Source organism: Bombina bombina, chromosome 5 (genome assembly GCF_027579735.1).
Source record: "Bombina bombina isolate aBomBom1 chromosome 5, aBomBom1.pri, whole genome shotgun sequence".
Classification (NCBI taxonomy): domain Eukaryota; kingdom Metazoa; phylum Chordata; class Amphibia; order Anura; family Bombinatoridae; genus Bombina; species Bombina bombina.
The window spans coordinates 479,164,462-479,183,429 of NC_069503.1; the positions used below are offsets into that span (position 1 = coordinate 479,164,462).

Consider the following 18,968-nt stretch of genomic DNA (forward strand, 5'->3'; position numbering starts at 1 on the left):
TGACGGGTGTTGAATGGAATGAAGGACACGGCATGCATTTTGAAGCTTTGTTAACCTGTCTTCTGTCAGGTAAATCTTCATTTCTACAGAATCTATAAGAGTCCCCAAGAAGGGAACTCTTGTGAGTGGAAAGAGAGAACTCTTCTTTTCGTTCACCTTCCATCCATGCGACCTTAGAAATGCCAGTACTAACTCTGTATGAGACTTGGCAGTTTGAAAGCTTGAAGCTTGTATCAGAATGTCGTCTAGGTACGGAGCTACCGCAATTCCTCGCGGTCTTAGTACCGCCAGAAGAGCACCCAGAACCTTTGTGAAGATTCTCGGAGCCGTAGCCAATCCGAATGGAAGAGCTACAAACTGGTAATGCCTGTCTAGAAAGGCAAACCTTAGATACCGGTAATGATCTTTGTGAATCGGTATGTGAAGGTAAGCATCATTTAAATCCACTGTGGTCATGTACTGACCCTTTTGGATCATGGGTAAAATTGTCCGAATAGTTTCCATTTTGAACGATGGAACTCTTAGGAATTTGTTTAGGATCTTTAAATCCAAGATTGGCCTGAAAGTTCCCTCTTTTTTGGGAACCACAAACAGATTTGAGTAAAACCCTTGTCCTTGTTCCGACCGCGGAACCGGATGGATCACTCCCATTAATAAAAGATCTTGTACGCAGCGTAGAAACGCCTCTTTATTTGGTTTGTTGACAACCTTGACAGATGAAATCTCCCTCTTGGGGGAGAGAATTTGAAGTCTAGAAGGTATCCCTGAGATATGATCTCTAACGCCCAGGGATCCTGGACATCTCTTGCCCAAGCCTGGGCGAAGAGAGAAAGTCTGCCCCCCACTAGATCCGTTCCCGGATCGGGGGTCCTCGATTCATGCTGTCTTAGGGGCAGCAGCAGGTTTCCTGGCCTGCTTGCCCTTGTTCCAGGACTGGTTAGGTCTCCAGCCTTGTCTGTAGCGAGCAACAGCTCCTTCCTGTTTTGGTGCAGAGGAAGTTGATGCTGCTCCTGCTGTGAAATTACCAAAGGAACGAAAATTAGACTGTCTAGCCTTAGGTTTGGCTCTGTCTTGAGGCAGGGCATGGCCTTTACCTCCTGTAATGTCAGCGATAATTTCTTTCAACCCGGGCCCGAATAAGGTCTGCCCTTTGAAAGGTATATTAAGCAATTTAGATTTAGAAGTAACGTCAGCTGACCAGGATTTTAGCCACAGTGCTCTGCGTGCCTGAATGGCGAATCCGGAATTCTTAGCCGTAAGTTTAGTTAAATGTACTACGGCATCTGAAATAAATGAGTTAGCTAACTTAAGGGCTTTAAGCTTGTGTGTAATCTCATCTAATGGAGCTGATTCAAGTGTCTCTTCCAGAGACTCAAACCAAAATGCTGCTGCAGCCGTGACAGGCGCAATGCATGCAAGAGGTTGCAATATAAAACCTTGTTGAACAAACATTTTCTTAAGGTAACCCTCTAACTTTTTATCCATTGGATCTGAAAAGGCACAGCTATCCTCCACCGGGATAGTGGTACGCTTAGCTAAAGTAGAAACTGCTCCCTCCACCTTAGGGACCGTTTGCCATAAGTCCCGTGTGGTGGCGTCTATTGGAAACATCTTTCTAAATATCGGAGGGGGTGAGAACGGCACACCGGGTCTATCCCACTCATTAGTAACAATTTCAGTAAGTCTCTTAGGTATAGGAAAAACGTCAGTACTCGCCGGTACCGCAAAATATTTATCCAACCTACACATTTTCTCTGGTATTGCAACTGTGTTACAATCATTCAGAGCCGCTAACACATCCCCTAGTAATACACGGAGGTTTTCCAGCTTAAATTTAAAATTTGAAATATCTGAATCCAGTTTGTTTGGATCAGAACCGTCACCCGCAGAATGAAGCTCTCCGTCCTCATGTTCTGCAAATTGTGACGCAGTGTCTGACATGGCCCTAATATTATCAGCGCACTCTGTTCTCACCCCAGAGTGATCACGCTTACCTCTTAGTTCTGGTAATTTAGCCAAAACTTCAGTCATAACAGTAGCCATATCCTGTAATGTGATTTGTAATGGCCGCCCAGATGTACTCGGCGCTACAATATCACGCACCTCCCGAGCGGGAGATGCAGGTACTGACACGTGAGGCGAGTTAGTCGGCATAACTCTCCCCTCGTTGTTTGGTGAAATATGTTCAATTTGTACAGATTGACTTTTATTTAAAGTAGCATCAATACAGTTAGTACATAAATTTCTATTGGGCTCCACTTTGGCTTTAGCACATATAGCACAGATATCTTCCTCTGAATCAGACATGTTTAACACACTAGCAAATAAACTAGCAACTTGGAAATACTTTTCAAGTAATTTACTATAATATGAAAACGTACTGTGCCTATAAGAAGCACAGAAAAAGTTATGACAGTTGAAAATTAATAAACTGAAAAGTTATAGCATCAAATCTTTGTAAAAAACACAATTTTAGCAAAGGATTGCTCCCATTAGCAAAGGATAACTAACCCTGATAGCAGAAAAAAAAAAAAAAAAATACAGAAATAAACGTTTTTTTTTTTTTTATCACAGTCAACTACAATCTCACAGCTCTGCTGTGAGTGATTACCTCCCTCAAAACAAGTTTTGAAGACCCCTGAGTTCTGTAGAGATGAACCGGATCATGCAGGGAAGACAATAAACTTCTGACTGAATTTTTTGATGCGTAGCAAAAGCACCAAAAAAGGTCCCTCCCCCTCACACATAACAGTGAGAGAGATCAGTAAACTGTCATAAATTAAATAAAACGACTGCCAAGTGGAAAAAAATAGTGCCCAAAACATTTTTTCACCCAGTACCTCAGAAAATTAAACGATTTTACATGCCAGCAAAAAACGTTTAACATTAATAAATTGAGTGTTATTAAAAAGCCTGTTGCTAGTCCCTGCAAATTAGGCTAAAGTTTTATGCATACAGTATAATTCCAGTGAAGTGCCATTCCCCAGAATACTGAAGTGTAAAATATACATACATGACAGCCTGATACCAGTTGCTGCTACTGCATTTAAGGCTGAGTTTACATTATATCGGTATGGCAGAATTTTCTCATCAATTCCATTGTCAGAAAATAATAAGCTGCTACATACCTCTTTGCAGATTAATCTGCCCGCTGTCCCCTGATCTGAAGTTTACCTCTCCTCAGATGGCCGAGAAACAGCAATATGATCTTAACTACTCCGGCTAAAATCATAGAAAAACTCAGGTAGATTCTTCTTCAAATTCTACCAGAGAAGGAATAACACACTCCGGTGCTATTATAAAATAACAAACTTTTGATTGAAGGTATGAAACTAAGTATAAATCACCACAGTCCTCTCACACATCCTATCTATTCGTTGGGTGCAAGAGAATGACTGGTAATGGCAGTTAGGGGAGGAGCTATATAGCAGCTCTGCTGGGTGAATCCTCTTGCACTTCCTGTTGGGGAGGAGTTAATATCCCATAAGTAATGGATGATCCGTGGACTGGATACACTTAACAAGAGAAATATTATTACTAAAAAATGCTTAATACCAGCTTCTCAATTATCTTGCTCTTTTCCATATACCACCTGTACTCCATGCATAAACTATAAAACCCTTCATTTCTCCTTTTACACAATTTAATCTTCTGCTGTTTATATATCTAATCTAATATCCCACTTCACCTCTTATGGCCCATTTAGAAATGTCTTCACTATATTATAAGATTGTCAAAGTGCATAATAGGGATGGGATATAAATTACATTCAGCCAGAGACATTAAATCAATATACATGCATATTATCTCATGTCAGATGTCAATTGTAATGTTTTTGACATTGACAAAGTGCAGTGATCTAGGTTTAACAGGACAGTATTCAGTAAACTTAAACATAATGTTATATTATTCTGCACATAGTTAAAGAGGCAGTAAACTTAAAAACATAATTTATGCTTACCTGATAAATTTATTTCTCTTGTAGTGTGTTCAGTCCACGGGTCATCCATTACTTATGGGATATATTCTCCTTCCCAACAGGAAGTTGCAAGAGGATCACCCAAGCAGAGCTGCTATATAGCTCCTCCCCTCACATGTCATATCCAGTCATTCGACCGAAACAAGACGAGAAAGGAGAAACTATAAGGTGCAGTGGTGACTGGAGTTATAATTTTAAAATTTAGACATGCCTGAAAAAGACAGGGCGGGCCGTGGACTGAACACACTACAAGAGAAATAAATTTATCAGGTAAGCATAAATTATGTTTTCTCTTGTTAAGTGTGTTCAGTCCACGGGTCATCCATTACTTATGGGATACCAATACCAAAGCTAAGTACACGGATCATGGGAGGGACAAGGCAGGAACATTAAACAGAAGGAACCACTGCCTGTAGAACCTTTATCCCAAAACCAGCCTCCGAAGAAGCGAAAGTGTTAAATTTGTAAAATTTGGAAAAAGTATGAAGTGAAGACCAAGTTGCAGCCTTGCAAATCTGTTCAACAGAGGCCTCATTCTTAAAGGCCCAGGTGGAAGCCACAGCTCTAGTGGAATGAGCTGTAATTCTTTCAGGAGGCTGCTGTCCAGCAGTCTCATAGGCTAAACGTATTATGCTACGAAGCCAAAAAGAGAGAGAGAGGTAGCCGAAGCCTTTTGACCTCTCCTCTGTCCAGAGTAAACGACAAACAGAGAAGAAGTTTGTCTAAAATCTTTAGTTGCCTGTAAGTAGAACTTCAGAGCACGGACCACGTCTAGATTATGCAAAAGACGTTCCTTCTTTGAAGAAGGATTAGGACATAATGACGGAACAACAATCTCTTGATTGATATTCCTGTTAGAAACAACCTTAGGTAAAAACCCAGGTTTAGTACGCAGAACTACCTTATCTGAATGAAAGATCAGGTAAGGAGAATCACAATGTAAGGCAGATAACTCAGAGACTCTTCGAGCCGAGGAAATAGCCATCAAAAACAAACCTTTCCAAGATAAAAGCTTAATATCAATGGAATGAAGGGGTTCAAACGGAACACCCTGAAGAACTTTAAGAACCAAGTTTAAGCTCCACGGAGGAGCAACAGCTTTAAACACAGGCTTAATCCTAGCCAAAGCCTGACAAAAGGCCTGTACGTCTGGATGCTCTGCCAGACGTTTGTGTAAAAGAATAGACAGAGCTGAAATCTGTCCCTTTAGCGAACTAGCGGATAAACCCTTTTCTAAACCCTCTTGTAGAAAAGCTAATATCCTAGGAATCCTAACCTTACTCCATGAGTAACTCTTGGATTCGCACCAATATAAATATTTACGCCATATCTTATGGTAAATTTTTCTTGTCACAGGTTTCCGAGCCTGTATTAATGTATCAATAACCGAATCCGAAAACCCACGCTTTGATAGAATCAAGCGTTCAATTTCCAGGCAGTCAGCCTCAGAGAAATTAGGTTTGGATGGTTGAAAGGACCCTGAATTAGAAGGTCCTGCCTCAGAGGAAGAGACCATGGTGGACAGGACGACATGTCCACTAGGTCTGCATACCAGGTCCTGCGTGGCCACGCAGGCGCTATCAGAATTACCGATGCCCTCTCCTGTTTGATCCTGGCAATCAGCCGAGGTAGCAACGGAAATGGTGGAAACACATAAGCTATGTTGAAAACCCAAGGGGCTGCTAATGCATCTACCAGCACCGCTCCCGGGTCCCAGGACCTGGATCCGTAACAAGGAAGCTTCGCGTTCTGGCGAGATGCCATGAGATCCAGATCCGGTTTGAGCAAATACCTCCGGGTGAAGTTCCCACTCTCCCGGATGAAAAGTCTGGCGACTTAGGAAATCCGCCTCCCAGTTCTCTACGCCTGGGATGTGAATCGCTGACAGGTGGCAAGAGTGAGACTCTGCCCAGCGAATTATCTTCGAGACTTCCAACATCGCTAGGGAACTCCTGGTTCCCCCTTGATGATTGATGTAAGCCACAGTCGTGATATTGTCCGACTGAAATCTGATGAACCTCAGCTTTGCTAACTGAGGCCAAGCTAGAAGAGCATTGAATATTGCTCTTAATTCTAGAATGTTTATTGGGAGGAGTTTCTCCTCCTGAGTCCACGATCCCTGAGCCTTCAGGGAATTCCAGACTGCTCCCCAGCCTAGAAGGCTGGCATCCGTTGTTACAATCGTCCAATCTGGCCTGCGAAAGGTCATTCCTTTGGACAGATGAACCGGTGACAACCACCAGAGAAGCGAATCTCTGGTCTCCTGGTCCAGATTTAGAAAAGGGGACAGATCTGAGTAATCCCCGTTCCATTGACTGAGCATGCATAGTTGCAGCGGTCTGAGATGCAGGCGCGCAAATGGCACTATGTCCATTGCCGCGACCATTAAGTCGATTACCTCCATGCACTGAGCTACTGATGGGCTTGGAATGGAATGAAGGACACGGCAAGCATTGAGAATCTTTGATAACCTGGACTCCGTCAGGTAAATCTTCATCTCTACAGAATCTATAAGAGTCCCTAGAAAAGGAACCCGTGTGAGTGGTAACAGAGAACTCTTTTCCACGTTCACTTTCCACCCATGCGACCTCAGAAATGCTAGAACTATCTCTGTATGAGACTTTGCATTCTGAAAACTTGACGCTTGTATCAGAATGTCGTCTAGGTACGGAGCCACCGCTATGCCTCGTGGTCTTAGTACCGCCAGAAGTGAGCCCAGAACCTTCGTAAAAATTCTCGGGGCCGTGGCTAACCCGAAGGGAAGAGCCACAAACTGGTAATGCCTGTCTAGAAATGCAAACCTCAGGTACCGATAATGATCTTTGTGAATCGGTATATGAAGGTAAGCATCCTTTAAGTCCACTGTGGTCATATATTGACCCTCTTGGATCATGGGTAGGATGGTTCGAATGGTTTCCATCTTGAACGATGGTACCCTTAGGAATTTGTTTAAGATCTTTAAGTCCAAGATTGGTCTGAAGGTTCCCTCTTTTTTGGGAACCACAAATAGATTTGAGTAAAATCCTTGTCCCTGTTCCGATCGCGGAACTGAGTGGATCACCCCCATGATTAAGAGGTCTTGTACACATTGTAGAAATGCCTCTCTCTTTACTAGGTTTGTCGATAACCTCGAAAGATGGAACCTCCCTTGTGGAGGAGAGGATTTGAAATCCAGAAGGTATCCCTGAGATATAATCTTTAACGTCCAGGGATCCTGCACATCTCTTGCCCAAGCCTGGGCAAAGAGAGAAAGTCTGCCCCCCACTAAATCCGTCTCTGGATAGGGGGCCCTGACTTCATGCTGTCTTAGGGGCGGGAGTAGGCTTTCTGGCCTGCTTGCCCTTGTTCCATGACTGGTTGCCTTTCCAACCTTGTCTGTAACGAGCAGTAGTTCCTTCCTGTTTTGGAGCGGAGGAAGTCGATGCTGCTCCTGCCTTGAAGTTACGAAAGGCACGAAAATTAGACTGTTTGGCCTTTGGTTTGGCCCTGTCCTGAGGAAGGGCGTGGCCCTTACCTCCCGTAATGTCAGCAATAATTTCCTTCAAGCCGGGCCCGAATAAGGTCTGCCCTTTGAAAGGAATGTTAAGTAGTTTTAGACTTGGAAGTTACATCCGCTGACCAGGATTTAAGCCAGAGCGCTCTGCGCGCCTGTATGGCGAATCCGGAATTTTTAGCCGTAAGTTTGGTTAGATGTACTACGGTATCTGAAACAAACGCATTAGCTTGCTTAAGGGTTCTAACTTTGCTCAAGGCCTCATCCAACGGCTCTGTGCAAATCGCCTCTTCCAGAGACTCAAACCAGAATGCCGCTGCAGCCGTGACAGGCGCAATGCATGCAAGAGGCTGCAATATAAAACCCTGTTGAACAAACATTTTCTTAAGATAACCCTCTAATTTTTTATCCATTGGATCTGAGAAAGCACAGCTATCCTCCACCGGGATAGTGGTACGCTTGGCTAACGTAGAAACTGCTCCCTCCACCTTAGGGACCGTCTGCCATAAGTCTCGTGTGGTGGCGTCTATAGGGAACGTTTTTCTAAATATTGGGGGAGGGGAAAAAGGCACACCGGGTCTATCCCACTCCTTACTTATAATTTCTGTAAGTCTTTTTGGTATAGGAAAAACGTCAGTACACACCGGTACCGCATAGTATCTATCCAACCTACACAATTTCTCTGGAATTGCCACCGTGTCGCAATCATTCAGAGCCGCTAATACCTCCCCTAGTAACACAAGGAGGTTCTCAAGCTTAAATTTGAAATTTCTGAATCCGGTCTCCCCGGATCAGAACCGTCACCGACAGAATGAAGCTCACCGTCCTCATGTTCTGCAAATTGTGACGCAGTATCAGACATGGCTCTCGTGTCATCAGCGCGCTCTGTCCTTAACCCAGAGCCATCGTGTTTGCCCCTTAATTCGGGCATATTATATAATACTTCTTTCATAACATTAGCCATATCATGTAAAGTGATTTGTAAGGGCCTAGATGTACTAGGTGTCTCAATCCTACGCATCTCCCGAGCGGGAGACGCAGGTACTGACACGTGAGGAGAGTTAGGCGGCATAACTTCCCCCTCGTTGTCTGGTGATAGCTTCTTTATCGGTACAGATTGACTTTTATTCAAAGCAATATCAATACAATTGGAACACATCGTTCTATTGGGCTCCACATTGGCTTTTGAACATGATGAACAAACAGTTTCCTCTGAATCAGACATGTTTAAAACAGACTTAGCAATGAAACTAACAAGCTTGGAAATCACTTTCAATAAGTTTTACAAGCAATATAAAAAACGCTGCAGCGCTTCAAAAATACAGATATAATTAAACAATTCTTAGCAAAAAGTGTATTATTAGCAGAGGATTGCACCCATTAGCAAAAGGATGATTAACCCCTCGATACCCAAAACGGATAAAACAGATATCAATTAAGATTTAACGCTTTTAATCACAGTCAGCACACTGTCACAGATCTGCTGTGACTGATTACCTCCCTCACAAATGAAATTTGCAGACCCCTGAGCTCTCTAGAGACGTCCTGGATCAAGGAGGAAGAAGCAGAAAGACTGTGCAATAATTTTAACTGCGCAACAAGGCGCTAAAACAAGGGCCCTCCCACTCCAATCACAACAGTGGGAGCCCTGATATAACTGTTTCCATGCAGAAAAATATGTTAGCCATGTGGAAAAAATCATGCCCAAAGCGATTTATCACCAAAGTACCTCACAAAAAACGAATAACATGCCAGTAAACGTTTTATTAAAAAACAACATTTTTCAATGTCATGCAAAGCTATCACTAAGCCTGCTACCAGTCGCTACCACTGCAGAGAAGGCTTAAATATTATTTCAGTGTTAACAGTATTTTCTCAGTCAAATTCTAGTCCCTAGAATATAACTCGACTGCGCATACATTTATCAGCCTGATACCAGTTGCTACTACTGCATTTAAGGCTGTACTTGCATCATACGGTAACAGCAGTATTTTCTTAGTCAATTCCATTCCCAGAAAATAAAGTACTGCACATACCTCATTTGCGGAGGACCCCGCATGCTATTCCCAGTTTCTGAAGTTACCCCACTCCTCAGAATGTCGAGAACAGCCAGTGGATCTTAGTTACGCCTGCTAAGATCATAGATAAAAAACGCAGGCAGTTTCTTCTTCCAAATACTGCCTGAGATAGAAAAACAGCACACTCCGGTGCCATTTAAAATAACAAACTTTTGATTGAAGAATAGTTAAGTAAAAACTCCAGCTCCTCTCGCGACCTCCTTCTTTGTTGAGGGTTGCAAGAGAATGACTGGATATGACATGTGAGGGGAGGAGCTATATAGCAGCTCTGCTTGGGTGATCCTCTTGCAACTTCCTGTTGGGAAGGAGAATATATCCCATAAGTAATGGATGACCCGTGGACTGAACACACTTAACAAGAGAAAACAATGTTATTTAATTCTGCACTAACTGGAGCATATATAAAACTACATGATATTCTGGTCAAAATATGCAAATATTTGTTATGTTTTATCACCCATTTAAGAGTTTTTCATGTACTGTGCGGGTGGGAGGCAGCAGAATTTTGAGTGCCTAGGGCAGCACAAAACCTAAATACGCCACTGTCTACAGACCATGAAAGTATCAGGAAGACAAAATAGGATACACTTCTAGTGGCTGCCATATTCCATATTTCTACAGCCGAAACCAGGGAGGAGAATCTGATCTCTAAAGGACATTAGCAGTAGTAGCACCAAGCACTGTTTATGGATCAGAGAAATATGAAATCCAAAGGTCTTTGACTTCTACTGGATAGGGAGCTGTCAAGCGTATTTAATACTCTTGAAGGGGATTAAGGCATTGCATAACAGACCATTTTTGCAGTTTTCTACTACTAGGGATATACAAAATAAAAAGTAAGCAATTTATTGCAAACCGTTTGTAGGCATTTTAACTTCAGCTGTAACGAGAATGAATGTGAGATTTATCTTCTTTATAGATAAACAAATGTGTTATATTAATTTAATACAACAAAGATGAGAATATAACTTCAAAATAGTCTAAAATAAATGTTATGGTTAAAGGGCCATAATACCCAAATGTTTAAACACTTGAAAGTGATGCAGCATAGCTGTAAAAAGCTGATTAGAAAATATCACCTGAACATCTCTATGTAAAAAAGAAAGATATTTTACCTCAAAAGTTCCTCAGTAGCCACCTCCCATTGTAAAGGATTTCTAAGCAGCATTTTAGTGTGTCTGTCCTGGGACATCTGAAGGGATGAGCATCGTGCACTCACCAATCAGGTAAAGGAAGCTTACTATGAATTCTCATGAGAGTTAAGTCAAATCTCATGAGATCACAGTAAGAGTTCATGACCTCAGCACTGCTGATGCTGATTGGCTGCTGTTCATTTCTTCATTTTTTTTTATTTTTACCTGCAGCTGGGAGCAGTTGAGTATAACTTTTTACACAGAACTTACTCTGCTGAGCTGAGGAGATTGTGAGGTAAAATATCTTCCTTTTTTACATAGAGATGCTCAGGTGATATTTTCCTGTCAGCTTTTTACACTTATACTGCATCAGTTTCAAGTGATTTAGCATATGAGTATTATGTCCCTTTAATGCAGTTTTTAGATTTAAAGTTTGCTATTATTCACAGGAGAAAAGTTATACATACATAAGCACATATCTGTATATACTTACTGTGCAGTGTTATCTCTCTTCTGTTTCCAACCAACTGAAATGGGGAGGAAAGTAACCAGTTTATCTTTTAAAATTTTACATGGTGCAAAATACAGTATTCTTGAAAATGCATGCAATATAAAAAAAAATATTTATACCATAAATAATCTTTATACATCCAAATGGAAAAGCTAACATTACTCAGTAGCAAATAATGATTCTTGTGTATATATAATTGTTATAAGGTTTTCAAGCATGTAAGTGATATTGTAAGAAATTTCAGAGTTTACGATTGTTTTGAACTGCTCTAACCCCTTGAGAGCTTTGCATCACATGACACAATGACATCACTAGTGGCATCAGCTGCAACACCATTGATGTACTAAATATACACAGAAAAGTATATATAACCACCAAATATAGAAATTTATGTGATGAACCAAATGTATAGGCAACTTTTGCAATGTTATTAGAAAGTGTAAGAATTAGAACAGAAATTAACTATAAGGTTAGATTGGTTGTTTTAAAACTTAAAGTGGTAAATATATATATATATATATATATATATATATATATATATATATTTATGTATCAAAGGACAAACAGCGCTTATAGATTTTCTTACAAACTGTATATATTATAGAGTCTCGACAGTGTTGGTAGGTAAAAGTAGATGAGAGGAAAGGAATATATCTATATGGTTGTACGCTTGTATATTAAAGTCTTAGATGAAATATGAAGATCCAGGTGTAGTGTAGGAGTATTAGATACCCTTACCAAAAGTTACCTCAATCCTATGAGGTAAGTTTGCCGCATTGGAGGATGTATCTGATGATTGGATGAGTCCCAGGTATTCTGATCTGTATAGTTACGCTGCCTCTTGGAGTAGAATGGGATGTGGGTCCCCTTTGTGCTGGTTTTCTTAGAAAACTTCCTGGGCTTGTTGCCTCTTGGAGCTTGGTTCTCTTGTCTTGGTATGAACTTTCTCGTCCAGGTATATACCCAGTAGTGTAGTGCACTAAACCACTATGCACAGTTTGAGACAGACTGTTTGAGATAGACTTGGCACTTCAGTTTGTACCGTGTGTGCCTGAGTCAGACGGCATATCACTTTCATTTGCAGAGGAGAGGGGTTTGTTGTCTTTTTGGGTATATACCTGGACGAGAAAGTTCATACCAAGACAAGAGAACCAAGCTCCAAGAGGCAACAAGCCCAGGAAGTTTTCTAAGAAAACCAGCACAAAGGGGACCCACATCCCATTCTACTCCAAGAGGCAGCGTAACTATACAGATCAGAATACCTGGGACTCATCCAATCATCAGATACATCCTCCAATGCGGCAAACTTACCTCATAGGATTGAGGTAACTTTTGGTAAGGGTATCTAATACTCCTACACTACACCTGGATCTTCATATTTCATCTAAGACTTTAATATACAAGCGTACAACCATATAGATATATTCCTTTCCTCTCATCTACTTTTACCTACCAACACTGTCGAGACTCTATAATGTATACAGTTTGTAAGAAAATCTATAAGCGCTGTTTGTCCTTTGATACATATCCTCTTATATTGTATAGACTTAGTCTATTACACAATATTTGTACCCTAATAGCTGCTCTATGAGATTTTCAGACCTCTGACTAGCGCATTTTTTTAGAGTAACGCTTGTTTCCACTCACTGACACTGAGTGGTAACATTCTACTTATATCTAGATATATATATATATATATATATATATATATATATATATATCACCCTAATTCTCTACACTATGATTTTTCATTTCAGGGATGTAATATTTAATACCTAGGAGGACAAAATATATTCTTACAATAAGAATGTTTTTTTTCCAAATACTTACCTATTTCTCTGTATTGCTCTTTGTATTGATCTTCAGATATGTATTCAATCTACACAAAAGATGAACACAAAAAAAATAAAGAAAAATAATATTCATGCATACCTGATATATTTTCATATACATATCAGGGTGGTGAGAGTCCCCAAGCCTTGACATGTGGGATTGAATTCCCGACGCTTGGAGAAGGCAAGATACCCCAAAAAACAAGAGCTTTTAAGCCCCCACTTCCCTGTATTACTTAGTTAACATATAGCTGAGCAGAGGAAAGGGACAAACAAGTAAGCAAGACGACGCATGGGAAAGAGGTGGAAATAAAAAACGCCACCCAATTAATAAAATGTAAAAGGGTGGGGTCTCGTGGACTCTCACCACCCTGAAATTATTTTCAAGACTTGACATGTGGGATTTAATACCGAAGCCGTGGACCACGACAAGGAATGAAAAAGGATAAGGCAGTTATTTACCAGACACTGCAGCTTGAAGGACTTTCCTGCAAAAAAAACTTCAGATGAAGCAAAAACTGTAAAATTGGCAAATCTGTGTAAAGAAGACCAGGTTGCAGCTTTACAATTCTGTTCCATTGATGCTTCATTATTCAAAGCCCACAAAGTAGAAACTGATCTAGTGGAATGAGCCGTTATACATTTATGGGACGACTTTCCTACCACAAAGTAAGCTTTGTGAATCATCTCAACCAAGAGGCTAGAGTAACTGGTGTAGATTTTTGTCCCCTGCAAGGACCAGAATGATGGACAAATAAGTTGGGACTCTGTCTGAAATCCTTAGTGGCCTGTAAGTAAATCTTTAGGGTCCTAACCACATCTAGGTTATGAAGAACTCTCTTTGGAATTTGAAGGATTGGGACATACAAATTTAGATTCTATGGAGGAGAAATGGACTTTATAAACAGACCGAATTCTACCAAGGCCTATATAAAAAAGTTTGTACATCTGGTGAGAGAGCCGAAACCTGAGCCTTCAAGAAACTTGCATATAAACCTTTATCTTATCCATCCTGAAGAAATTGGAGAATTCTAGTAATCGTAAAAGGAATGCCAAGTGAATCCTCGAGATTTACACCAAGAAAAATATATCTTCCAAATTTTGTGATACATTTTTCTAGTTATTGGCTTTCTGGCCTGTAGAAGAGTATTTATTACGACATCCAAAAAAATGTTTAATTTTTTTTTTTTAAATTAAGCGTTCAACCTCCACGGCATCAAATTCAGAGACTTTAGATCTTGGCAAAATAGAGGACCTTGAGACAGTAGATCTTGACGTTGTAGAAGAAGCCATGGAGGAGAACTGGATGTCTGAATAATGAAATTTTATTAAAAGAGTAAATTGGAAAGTTGTTTAAAATTGCATGCCCTATATGAATTTTGAAAGTTTCATTTTGACTAGACTGTCCCTTTAACATCATAAATTAGTGGCTCTTCCCTCTAAAGAGGGTGGTCTGTTAAATCCTGAATCACAAAGTGAAAGATACAGCAAAGGTGCTACTTTAGTAAGGGAATAGAGATAACACAATTCCCAGCAATAGTGTAAACTGAGTTAACGGTAAAAACACCTCAGAAATAATACAGCAAAGGTACTGCTATAGTGAGGGAATAGAGCTAACATGATGCCCAGCAATAGTGTAAACCCAAGTAACGGTACTCGCCCTCTCCAGAACACAACAAAAACATAATTTATGTAAGAACTTACCTGATAAATTCATCTCTTTCAAATTGGCAAGAGTCCATGAGCTAGTGACGTATGCGATATACAATCCTACCAGGAGGGGCAAAGTTTCCCAAACCTCAAAATGCCAATAAAAAATGCCTATAAATAAACCCCTCACCACACACACAATTCAGTTTAACAAATAGCCAAGAAGTGGAGTGATAGAAAAAGGAGTAAAAAGCTTTAAAAAATGAACTGGAGGGCATTGAACATTTCCCTTCCTTTTACCATCTGGACTTTCCTTTTCAATCTTTTCCCTAAAATAACATGTAAATTCAGATTAGCGCATCTGACAATATTGATCAACTCAGGGAAAAAATTAATTCCTCTAAGTTGGAAAAAACCTGAGCTCCCTTCAGTAGCTATGTGGAAAACTGTAGTCACACATGCCTTAACATTAGAAAAATATCATTATGTACAGACAAACCGAAAAGATGACTATCACTCCATATGTTTAATTTGGGAGGAATATCTGAATGTGAAACCTGGAACATCCTAAAAATAACATAACATCAGGCCAACAATCCAGACACAACAGTTAAGTTATAGGATACACCTAATCTTCAAATATTTGATTTAGGAATGGAATGCTAAACATTAAGGTAGACATTCTTGAATAACTGCATGTACACTCTGGGACTTTTAATTACCTTTTAGGTAACAAGGAAATTTTCTCTGCAGGACTGTTTAAAATTGCTTAAGATTGTTTCAATAAAAAATAATAATTATAAAAAATAAAAAAAAGGAACTGGAAATATAATTGAACTTTATACAAAAAAACCATAACCGCCATAAAATGGATGGGTCTCATGGACTCTTACCAATATGAAAGAAATGAATTTATCAGGTAAATTCTTACATAAATTATGTTTTCTTTCATGTAATTGGCAAGAGTCCATGAGCTAGTGATAGTAATAGCCAAGATGTGGTACTCCATAGAAGAGTCACTAGAGAGGGAGGGATAAAAATTAAAAACAGCCATTTTCCGCTGAAAAAATTAAATCCACATCCAAAAAAATATGTTTTTCTTATAATTGAAAAGAAGAAAACTTAAAACATAAGCAGAGGAATAAAACTGAAACAGCTGCCTGAAGGAACTTATCTACCAAAAACTGCTTCCGAAGAGGCAAATACATCAAAACGGTAGAATTTAGTAAATGTATGCAAAGAAGACCAAGCCGCTGCTTTGCAAATCTGATCAACTGAAGCTTCACTCTTAAAAGCCCATGAAGTGGAGACTGATCTAGTAAAATAAGCTGTGATTCTCTGAGGCGGAGCCTGACCCGACTCCAAATAAGCCTGATGAATCAAATGCTTTAACCAAGATGCCAAGGAAATGGCAGAAGCTTTCTGACCTTTTCTAGAACCAGAAAAGACAACAAATAGACTAGAATTCTTCCTGAAATCTTTAGTAGCTTTAACATAATATTTCAAAGCACTTACAACATCCTGAGAATGTAAGGATCTCTCAAAAGAATTCTTAGGATTAGGACACAAAGAGGGAACAACAGTTTCCCTATTAATGTTGTTAGAATTCACAACTTTAGGTAAAAATTTAAATGAAGTCCGCAAAACTGCTTTATCCTGATCGAAAATCAGAAAAAGAGACTCACAAGAAAGAGCAGATAATTCGGAAACTCTTCTAGCAGAAGAGATAGCCAAAAGGAACAACACTTTCCAAGAAAGTAGTTTAATATCCAAAGAATGCATAGGCTCAAAAGGAAGAGTCTGTAAAGCCTTCAAAACCAAATTAAGACTCCAAGGAGCAGAGATTAATTTAATGACAGGTTTGATACGAACCAAAGCCTGTACAAAACAGTGAATATCAGGAAGCTTAGCAATCTTTCTGTGAAATAAAACAAAGAGCAGAGATTTGTCCCTTCAAGGAACTTGCAGACAAACCTTTATCTAAACCATCCTGAAGAAACTGTAAAATTCTAAGAATTCTGAAAGAATGTCAAGAGAATTTATGAGAACACCATGAAATATAAGTCTTCCAAACTCAATGATAAATCTTCCTAGAAACAGATTTACGAGCCTGTAACATAGTATCAATCACTGAGTCAGAGAAACCTCTATGACTAAGCGTTCAATTTCCATACCTTTAAATTTAACGATTTGGGATCCTGATGGAAAAACGGTCCTTGAGACAGAAGGTCTGATCTTAAAGGAAGTGGCCAAGGTTGGCAACTGGACATCCGGACAAGATAAGCATACCAGAACCTGTGAGGCCATGCTGGTGCTACCAGAAACACAAATGTTTGCTCCATGATGATCACTCTTGGAAGAAGAACTAGAGGCGGGAAGATATAAGCAGGTTGGTAAAACCAAGGAACTGCTAACGCATCCACCAACTCCGCCTGAGGATCCCTGGACCTGAACAAGTACCTGGGAAGTTTCTTGTTTTGATGAGAAGCCATAAGATCTATTTATGGAAGACCTCACATCTATAAAAACACATCTGAATGGAGAAACCTCTCCCCCAGGAGGAAAGTCTGACGGCTGAGATAATCTGCTTCCCAATTGTCTACACCTGGGATATGTACTGCAGAAATTAGACAAGAGCTGGATTCCGCCCAAGAAAGTATCCAAGATACTTCTTTCATAGCTAGGGGACTGTGAGTCCCACCCTGATGATTGACATATGCCACAGTTGTAATATTGTCTGTTTGAAAACAAATGAATGGTTCTCTCCAACAGAGGCCAAACTTGAAGAGCCCTGAAAATAGCATGGAGTTCTAAAATATTGATTGGTAACCTCGCCTCTTGAGATTTCCAAACCCCTTGTGCTGTCAGAGATCCCCAGACAGCTCCCCAACTTGAAAGACTGGCATCTGTTGTGATAACAGTGTAACAGTCCAGGTTGGACAAACAAAAGAAGCCCCTTGAACTATACAATGGTGATCTAACCACCAAGTCAGAGAGAGTCGAACATTTGGATTTAAGAATATTAATTGTGATATCCTTGTATAATCCCTGCACCATTGATTCAGCATACAAAGCTTAAGAGGTCTCATATGAAAACGAGCAAAGGGGATCACGTCCAATGCTGCAGTCATGAAACCTAAAACTTCCATGCACATAGCCACTGAAGGGAATGATTGAGACTGAAGGTTTCGACAAGCTGAAATCAATTTCATTTGTCTATTGTCTGTTAGAGACAGAGTCATGACTCTGAATCTATCTGGAAACCTAAAAAGGTGACCATTGTCTGAGGAATCAAGGAACTTTTCAGTAAATTGATCCTCCAACCATGTCTTTGAAGAAACAACACTAGTTGATTTGTGTGAGATTCGGCAGAATGTAAAGACTGAGCTAGTACCAAGATATCGTCCAAATAAGGAAACAATGCAATACCCTGTTCTCTGATTACAGAGAGTAGAGCACCGAGAACCTTTGAAAAATTATTGGAGCTGTCGCTAGGCCACATGGAAGAGCAACAAATTGACAATGCTTGTCTAGAAAAGAGAATCTCAGAAACCGATAGTGGTCAGGATTGGAATATGAAGATATGCATCCTGTAAGTCTATCATGGACATATAATGACCTTGCTGAACAAAAGGCAGAATAAGTCCTTATAGTGACCATTTCGAAAGTTGGCACTTCTACAAAACGATTCAAAATTTTCAGATCCAGAACTGGCCTGAATGAATTTTCTTTCTTTGGGACAATGAATAGATGTAAATAAAACCACAGACCCTGTTCCTGAAACTGAACTGGTATGATTACCCCTGAAAGCTCTAGATCTGAAACACACTTCAGAAAAGCCTGAGCCTTCACTAGATTTGCTGGAATGTGTGAGAGAAAAAAATCTTCTCACAGGAGGTCTTACTCTGAATCCTATGCGATACCCTTGAGAGACAATACACTAAATCCACTGATTTTGGACAGAATCTGACATTTTAATCTGACCCCCACCAGCTGAGCTGGAATGAGGGCTGCACCTTCATGCAGACTTGGGGGCTGGCTTTAGTTTCTTAAAAGGCTTGGATTTATTCCAATTTGAAGGTTTCCAATTGGAACCAGATTCTTTGGGGGAAGGATTGGCTTTCTGTTCCTTATTCTGTCGAAAAGAACGAAAATGATTAGAAAGCTTTAGATTTACCGTTAGATCTTTTATCCTGAGGCAAAAAACTCCCTTCCCCCAGTGACAGTTGAAATAATTGAATCCAACTGAGAATCAAATAAATTGTTACCTTGGAAAGAAAGAGATAGTAATC

At 40.1% G+C, this 18,968-nt stretch overlaps 1 protein-coding gene across 1 annotated transcript in view; it reads right to left on the reverse strand.

Annotated features, from left to right (window-relative positions):
• LOC128660490 (uncharacterized) overlaps window positions 1–18,968 on the reverse strand; it is a gene marked incomplete in the record, with an annotated part of 570,712 nt that overhangs the window by 427,838 nt on the left and 123,906 nt on the right. Inside the window, 2 exon segments of the mRNA XM_053714367.1 lie at window positions 11,177–11,210; window positions 13,025–13,073. Coding sequence (XP_053570342.1) covers window positions 11,177–11,210; window positions 13,025–13,073 — 83 coding nt within the window.